Source organism: Schistosoma mansoni, chromosome 3 (assembly GCF_000237925.1).
Source record: "Schistosoma mansoni strain Puerto Rico chromosome 3, complete genome".
In the NCBI taxonomy this organism is placed as follows: Eukaryota; Metazoa; Platyhelminthes; class Trematoda; order Strigeidida; family Schistosomatidae; genus Schistosoma; species Schistosoma mansoni.
In genome coordinates, this window is record NC_031497.1 from 1,250,276 (window position 1) to 1,259,813 (window position 9,538).

At 32.6% G+C, this 9,538-nt stretch overlaps 1 protein-coding gene and 1 non-coding gene across 2 annotated transcripts; both read right to left on the reverse strand.

The window, feature by feature from the left end:
- Positions 1-554: 554 nt before the first annotated feature.
- On the reverse strand, positions 555-629 carry Smp_tRNA_00169_Gln_TTG.1.1. Its single transcript has one exon. It is a non-coding gene (tRNA).
- Positions 630-4,545: 3,916 nt separating this feature from the next.
- Positions 4,546-5,146, reverse strand: Smp_150490 (hypothetical protein; the record flags this gene model as incomplete). Its single annotated transcript, XM_018798847.1, has 3 exons — positions 4,546-4,565; positions 4,615-4,843; positions 4,982-5,146. 3 exons carry the CDS (start codon positions 5,144-5,146, stop codon positions 4,546-4,548), a joined length of 414 nt encoding a protein of 137 aa, XP_018650695.1.
- Between the last annotated feature and the right edge of the window lie 4,392 nt (positions 5,147-9,538).

Consider the following 9,538-nt stretch of genomic DNA (forward strand, 5'->3'; position numbering starts at 1 on the left):
CTGCCTATATTCTCGTTCATTACAGTAATAATAATAATAATAGTAGTAACGATCTATAGACATGTAAAGTTTGTTATCATCATGGTTGTGTTGAACCATTGTAAACGGTCAGATAAATAAACATCTGTTAAAGCATTGTCTAAGACTTTATAGCAAATAATTGCGAAAAAAATATTTTAGTAAATAATAGTCATATGTACTAACGAGCTTCAAGATAAATTCTCAAAGTTACGGTAGGAAACTGTTATCGATCAATTCAACTATGATGGTGAATTCAATCAAATAGCTGAAATTATGTTTGGAGTAAATTTCTAGATGAACTATGGATAAATTCACTTAGTATTAATTGTTTGAATCTTCCCATTGATGTTTAGGACTGCAACTGGTCAGTCTCTTATTGGCCATATGTGCATACTGTACATATTGCCTCGATATTGCCTTAATTCACAAGCATTGTAAGCAAAGATGGATAGTGGCTGGCAGTGTAATCCACGACGCTCGTTTCATCCTATTTGGGACTCGCCAGATGGATGTACCTGCATTTCAGAGTTGATATTCACTCTGGGACTCGAATGCAGTACCTTTCGCTTCAAATGCTATTGCGTTATCCACTCAGCTACTGAGTGAATAGTAATAAAACTTAACGATAGTAACAGTAATAATAATGATAATAGTGAAATTCATGCTGAAATTGTACAAATTAAATGATAATGACAGAAATAGTTGCGGTGCATTCAGATGTATAAGGGTTGATTTATTTTATAAATTTAAGGTGACAGAATTTAGGTACAAATATTAAAATTATTCATAGAAATACGTTACCTAAACTATATTAGTTAGTCCACTAATGACTCACTTTGAAACAGTTCCTTGAAGTTCTAGTAAGAATTCATGATTAGTGGAATTCGGACATGATTTCAATACTCCTTAATAAATAGTACTAGATATTAATCGCGCTATATAACGAATTATTTGAAGTTGAAAACGTGTACCAGTGAATGTTAGCTTAACTGTTCTGACAGTCAAGTATACACCTCCAGCTCTAGAAGTCATAGATGCATGGTTATGTATTCACACTGATGAGGAGCTCCACACTACAGTTTAGTTCAAATGAACACCATGATTAAGTCCAATTTGTGAGGTAAACCACATAAAAATTGATAGAATTGGCAGATATACTTATATTTTGCATAAAAAACATTTATTTCTATAGAAGATTATATAATATAAATACAAAAATATTTTTCTATATGTCATAGATATTGCTTAAATGAAAGCAAAAAGAGAACAGAAAAGAATCCATAAACTGAATGAAAGATATCGATCATGTGAAGCACTAGTTTCAATCAACATAAAATCTATTTTTTTTTAAATATCACAATTTTATTGACTGAGTTAATATAACCCAACATACAATTTAGATCTATGCGGTACTCTTTCACTCTCGTTGTTGGTAATTTGAATTTTTAAAAAAAAACACTGAACTACAGTTGTTGCCAAGACATCTGGTATGATCATTTAGGATGTGTTTTTATTTCCACTTCCTCATTGAAATATTCATGGTTTACAAAACTTTTTTAATGTAAAAACTCTTATTCTACTAAAAAGAAATCCATGTTTTTTTGGTGTTCTTATTGTTGGTAAGTAATAATAATAATGACTGAGTAGTTTCCGGTTATGTAGAAAACAAATTGTGATGGTAACAATAATGATAATAATAATAATACTGACACTGCTAATAATAATAAGGTTACAACTCCCTATTAAGTGTTCCTCCAAGTGATTGATTGATGAAATAAATATGAATGAGATTAAATAATTTATTAAAATCAACATTTATTTATATATAGTTGAAATCATGAGTCATTTGAAGCTTGACTACCATGGAAAACCTGGAAGCACTGGACGGTCGTTTCGTCCTATTGTGGGACTCCTCAGCAGTGCGCTTCAATCGACTCATGATTTCAACTATATACAAAAAAAATTACTAAAAATCTCCACAAAAAAACCTCAAAATTAACATTTATTTAAGAAATGATCTGTCATTGATTTTGCCCTAATTTATTCGGTTAGTTCGCATAAAATTTAAAATGAGAATAAAATTGAAAAGAGGAAAAATAGAGATGAAAAAACAAAGTAAGGTATGTTTATGTTTGATCATGTATGTGTCTTTTAAGAAGGAATGAATTAGGTACCAATGAATAAACAAATACTAACCATTTTATTTAGGAATATATAAATCTGTAGTGTTATAATTTCCTTTTCATGTAATCATCTATAAAAGATTTGGTCTATATTATAAACAATGATATGATTATTGACATTATTACTTGCACGATAATAATAAATACTACTACTACCACTCATTTGATTTGTGTGAGGGCTGTGATACTACCCAGGTGCCCAAACCGAAACAGGTAGTTTTCTTCGATGGTCACACCCGGAGCCTTTGACCTAAAGATCTGATCCACAAGACAGTGGAGCATCATGAGGAGATGCAGTCCCATGGTAACCGGTGACCAACGATTGATTCATACGCCATTTGTTCCTTCAGGGTACTCAAGCCCATGTGCACCATTGGTTTGAAATGAGGGTTTTCCAACACTCCTAGGTGGACTCTCCGTGTCCACCAACCCGGTTAGAGCGCCAGACATTCGCTTTTCGTCCTCTCAATTTTGTAAACAACACCTGTGGCACGAGAAGGCAGTGAGTAGGACTTCCCTGGCGGAGGTTATATACTCGTGGCCATATGAGAGCATTTGGGGATGGAGAGCGGACTCTCCCCACTCTCGGCCGTACCGGGGCATTTGGGGGCTGAAAGCCCACCAGCTCCGGCGAGGCGGATCAAATGAGATTTGTGCTGCGCATATATATCTGACGCTTCATTGTACCAATATCTATGTGTTTAAATAAATAAATAATACTACTACCACTAGTATTTTTCTTTTCAGTAGTATTCATGTAAATTAAATTTTGATCTATCGTTTATTTACACAAGAACACAATCGCATGTAATTTTTTGGACGTCAATCAACATGTCACTAACATTGATTAAATCACGTGTATAATGTTTGGCAAAATATTTAATCAGTAAATATATATACATATACAACAAATAGAGTCTAACTGACAGAATAACATCTTACTATACTACTGACAATTATGATTTGTACTAATATAAGTACTACTACTACTACTACTGCTACAATAAATTATAATAAACATTCAATACAACCAAAGTACAGTAACGTAAAGTTATTAGTTTACGTCATTATCTATTTACAACTTCATTTGTAATCACTGTACTTTTTTTTTGTTTTTCTGCACCAGTGTACATTCAAGACATTGTTTTGATTTGTATGAAATGTTTGTGTATTTTCTGTTTATCCTTTTCTTGTCATTCTTTTCTTTAAAAAAAATATCTCCATTCGGTTGTGTTAAAGTCGACAGTAATTCACATGACTCTCTATTTCCATTGTATACAAAAGGTTATTAAGTTATCTGTGAATCATTACCGTGTATACAAACACACACACATATATATATGGATACCAAAAAAAAATTAAAGGGAAGAAAGGTACAAAAAAAATAACAAACAGTTGTTGTAAGGGTGATTGAAATTTTACCGGCTAGATTAAATGATGATTATGTTAAGTTCAACTTAATCAATTCAATGAGATTAGTAAATAACGTCAAGATTTATTTATTCTTTACTGTTATTTCCAACTAATCAATTGTTAATACTTGTAGGTTTGTTAAGTGTTAACAGAAATTTGATAAATAGTGTAAGTGTACATCAACAAATTTCGTGGGTCAGTTGAAGTTAGACATTAACACTGTTGGATGTCGGACAGCTCAGTGGTCTAGTGATTAAGCGCTCGCACACGAAACCATTCACCAATGTCATCATTGAGTTGATATCTCTCGGTTAAGTGCTCTGGCGCGAGACTGGTAGGTCCTGGGTTCGAATCTCTCAAGGCGGGATCGTGGATGAGCACTGTTGAGGAGTCCCATAATAGGACGAAACGGCCTTTCCAGTACTTCCAGGTTTTCATAGTGGTCTAGCTTCAATTGATTCATGATCTCAACTATCAAAAATACCGAATGAAGATACGATTGACTATTGTAATTATATTACTTAATCAGTAACACTTTAGTACTTTTAAAGTGATTTATGGTGATTTAGTGTAATGTTTGGGAAACCGATACATTAGTTTTTGAATATATGAATTCATTACCAAGTAATAATAATGATAATAAGTAACCAATATATCCATAATGCTTGTGAATTAAGGCAATATCGATGCAATACGCACAGTATGCACATATGGCCAATAAGAGACTGACCAGTTACAGTCCTAAGCATCAATCGGAAGATTCAAACAAACAATACCAAGTGAATTCTATCTACCATCTCTATTTGTCTGTGATCGACTTGTTTTAGTATTTATTAAACAAATAGTAATGATTTTTCAACAATTTATGTATATTAAACGGAAATTGATTTCGGAAAAAAGATGATAGTTTTGTTTTGTTTTCAGGAAATTATACGAGAAGAAACCCCCCTAGAATTACAAAAAAACAACGACAAGGAACTAACGTTTCTTTACTTACCCCGACATTTGGTATCTTCATCAGTGGCTGCTTTTACCGATTTGATTTTTGTTTGATCAGGTGGCAATTGCCATAATTGTTCATCATCAAAATTTTCTGGTAATCCTTTTATGTATAAATTTGTTCTTGACATTTTTTCAGCTCCTGTACCCGCATTACCATTTTGATGCAGTTGTGATTGATGATGATGAGGGTGATTGTGTGTGGGATAATTGGTTTTTGAAAATTTCTTACCAAATTGATTAACACCACCTCCATCTCGATCTCCATCACTACCATTAACACCACCACCTGTAGTACTATTACTGCTACTATGCTGATCCGATGTCATAGTGATATCATTCATACTATTCATTGTTGTATTTACGTTTATACTAGCTTGTTTTGGATTATCGTTATTATTATTATTATTGGGACATTGAATGGATTCATTAGATAAATATCCCCTAAGACCACCATTTTGTTCAACACAATCCGCTAAATCTTTCATTGATTCTGTACGATTTTGTTCAATTGAATTAGGTGAACGCATTTTAGTCGTTTGTTGTTGTTGTTGTTGTTGTGGGCATGGATCAGGATAGATGTATGTTTCATTCGATGTTGGCATGTGCTAATGTTTAGGGGTCTTAATTAAGTAAACGAAGTAATCAATGAGAAAATTTTTTGTTTTTTTGTTGTTGTTCTTCAAATAAACTTAATTCCTTTTTTTGATATTTCCAAAAATAATCTGAACCATGAAATGAAGTTCACGAATGCAGAAAAAAAATTCTTGAAATTCTTCTTTAGTGAAGATGTACAAATTTAAATCTTCCAATACCTGAGGATTTAGTGTAGACGTATTTGTTTGTATACACGTGTATTGTGTATCCTATTGAAAAAAATGTTGAATTGAATGAGATGACCTCGATTTTTGTATATCACAGTAGTTAACCTGTTTTGACGTAATTGTAATACACATTCAAAACATAGTCAGTTTCCAATCTCTTACTCATAAGGTAACAACAAATAAACCATTCCAAACGAGCACACTTTCTATACGAGAATAGGATATGTTTGTCTATCTATATATATGCTTGGCTTGAATTCACTTCTGAATCTTGTATTTAATATATATGTAGGTTTATTTATTTATACCGTACTATTAAGATATTCATTCCATATATACACATAAACCAATACACACTATTCAAAGAGTTGTACCTGTTTTTAAATAGCCATTCAAATGAGATATCCGCTATCATAAAATGAAATGAGCGATATACGGACATGTTAGTGATAGAGAAGAGTGTATAGACAGGTAAATTTATATCTTTGGCCTAAGCTGATGATTTCAAGAAGAAGAAAAAAAATGCAATTAGTAATAATGACTATATCATGACGTACTCGTTTTTTTTTCTGTTTTTTTCTTTCTAAACATACATACATTTGCATGTAGTTATGTTTATATCACAGTTTCTAAGCGAACAACTAAATACTAAGACGAAACAACCATTCTTATTGGTTTATACTTTTTTTTAGGAAATGTCACTGCATACATATACGCACTTATATTTTTTGGTACAGTGAACATCTCCCAAAACACAACATCTAACACATTCTATCAACAAATATCTATCTATTTACTTGATTACTGTGTTTTATCCCAAAACAGTTATGATGATATTATGTATAATGAAGATAGAAATGATTTTCGAGGTTAATGCAAGTGTATGATTGACAGGAATTACTTTAATGTACACCATAATGAGGTAAACAGACATATTCACATACGAATGCACATATATATGTATACATATATTCATACAAATGATAGAAATTCTAATTTAGTAATTTCAAATTCGATGATTTTCTTTGTTTCTACACCTATGACTATATCAAAAGAAACAAAATGAATAAATCAGAAGGGGTTTAGTGGAGATTTCAGTATTTTCATAGCTGAAATCATGAGTGGATTGAAGCTAGACCACCATTGAAAACCTGGAAGCACAGATTGACGGCCAACTAGTCCTATTATGGGACTCTTCAGAAGTGCTCATCCACGACCTCGCCTCTCGAGATTCGAACCCAGGATCTACCAGTTTCACGCCAGAGCATTTAACCGATAGACCACTGAGCTGTTCGGCATCCAACAATGTTAATGTCTAACCTCAACCAATCCACAAAGTTGAGCAACCGTTCATCAATTCTCTTCAGTGGTTGAACTCTACTGGTCACTGCTTTCCACTAGAACTCCAGGAAACATCTCTTGAAGGATCGTGGATGCGCACTGCTGAGGATTCCTACAATAGGACGAAACGGTCGTCCAGTGCTTCCAGGTTTTCCACAGTGGTCTAGCTTCAATCAACTCATGATTTCAAAAATGATTAAACTCTAAAGTTATTTTAAATTTTATTATGGAATATAAATATTAAACAATCTGTAGGCTATAAAATATAAAATAATTTGAGTATCGAAATAAAAGAGAAGATACAGAATAGTGACCAATGTCATATACATTCTAGTCCCTTAAATTACTAATTCGAATGCTGATCGAATTCTAGTGATCAGGTGAAATAGTACGAAATGTAGGTTCAGAGTTTCTTGCTGACTACCTCTAACCACCTCACATTATAATATAGTGTACACGATATCAAGTCACTTAGACTAATGGTCACATCGCAACTTAATTGACAGAAATCAATCAGGACTAGATAATCATAACATTGATCATTGATCAATCAATTGTAAATATTTCTCAGTTAATCGTAACTTGAATAACTCAGGAATAACGTCTCAGATTGTAAGGCTAAGTGATTTGGAAACGAATTCTCGATGAATCGCTGTTTTTCTGGAGATCACAGGTACACCGTACTGAAGATTCCCGACTAACATGAAACCTAGGTTCAAGATTTCTTGTCGACTGCTTCAAACTATTTAACATACTTATTATGTATATTTTATTCATTTTTAATAATAATAACTTAATTAGATTTGAATGAAATGAAGCTTAGGTGAATTCTTTAAAACAACTAGTTCTTTAGATAAATTTCGATAGTGTAATAAGAAGACAAAGATTATTAGAATATGTACCAAAATGGTTGCAGAAACAAATAGAATCAAATGACCCAATAAGAGTATAGAATAAACATCCATCATCCTCTATTGACAAACATATAATCGGAACAGATCATAAGATTGATCTTAATTCGGCTTTTGTGGTGTTGTATAAAAATGTAAAAGACCGTATACTCAGGTTTATTGAAGTCTTAGCCATACGAAAATTCAAACCCTCTTTGTGTATTCAAAAACGGTTTGTTCTCACCTTAAACCTATCCTGGTAATATTAGCTTATTATCCAGAGTGATCAGGTTTCAAATTATCCTTGTCTCCTCTTACCCCCCATTTTCAGTATAGTTGACCTTTTATTTTTATATATAAATGTTCTTAACAAGTATATGTGTGATCATATTGTTCGAAATGTATTGCTCTCATATATATCACATAGTTCTGATAATCTTCGTCTTCTTATCAGGTGAATTAGTTACTAATCACTAAGCCATAACTTATCACTTAAGTCGATTTATTAATAGTGAAATCTAAAAAAAATGTTACCATGACTAAAAATAACTTACTGAGTGTTATCTCTTTGATCTTTTCTTTATGAATGCGGAATTCAGTAGAAATGTTTTGACAAGATGACGTGATCGATCAATGAGGACCGCTGGCTCATTGTCGGGAGGCGGACGGTGAACCTTTCGCCGATCCCTACACGACCAAACTATCCAGCTCTCAGAGACAAACTCCATCAAAACCATCCATATGAGCTACAAATCTTCTCCACCATCTTAAAACAGAAAGTATTTAATGGCAAGTGTCGGGATTCGAGTTTTAATTGGTAACATTGAAATACAAGTATATTCATTTGACGTGTATTCATGCTGCCATCTATTCATTCTATTCTAGTTAAAAGATAAATATAGGTCAGTCAGTCAGTCAGCTACAACGTAGGACCAGGCACATATATGCATCGGTCCAAGTTGCCATACCTCGTTAGCACAACTAATATAGGAGATAAAAGTGTGTTCATACTGATTTGTCTAATTGAAAAATTATAATTAATTCATAATTTTAGAATGGTTAGTTATTACTGCAACTTAGAAATGTAACAAATTAAACTGTGTATACTTTGTTTTCCGAAAAAATACTCTAATTGTTCTATCAGAATCCAAATAATTGCCATCGATATTAGAATATTTTAAAAATATATGAATCATGTGATCTAATTGATCAGCTATCTTTTCAATCAATAAATTAGTTGCTAGGTGGCACATGCTCATCATGTATATATAATTAATATTCAAAATGAAACTGAACAAATAATTTTACTTGACAGTACTGTTTATTACAGGTTTGATTAATATAAATGATGTTTCGATAAAATTTTGTCCAAAACAACAATCAATAAATAGATTGGATACATTGATTAATTATATTCAGGTGCATCTAGATAACGAGTCTCAAATAAGACGAAACATGCACTTTAGATAACATTAGTGGCCAACATCCAACTCTGCTTCAAAAATGATTGTAACTTAATGATAATATTAAGGCATCCTTACAGAATGCACATATTTCAAAAAGAGAATGATCAGTTAAGGTCCTAAACGTCAATGGGAACATTCAGATAACTAAACAAATTAATTTAATTATCTGTTCAAAAGTTTATCTGTCTTCCTCTATAGATAAGGTTCTCTGTATCATTCTTTTTTCAGCTATTCAATGTCTTTTCTTTATTCAGAAGGGGTTTTTGTGGAGGTTTCAGTATTTTCATAGTTGAAATTATGAGTCGATTGAAGCTAGACCACCATGGAAAACCTGGAAATACTGGACGGCCAACTCGTCTTATTGTGGGACTCCTCAACAGTGCACATCCACGATCCCGCCT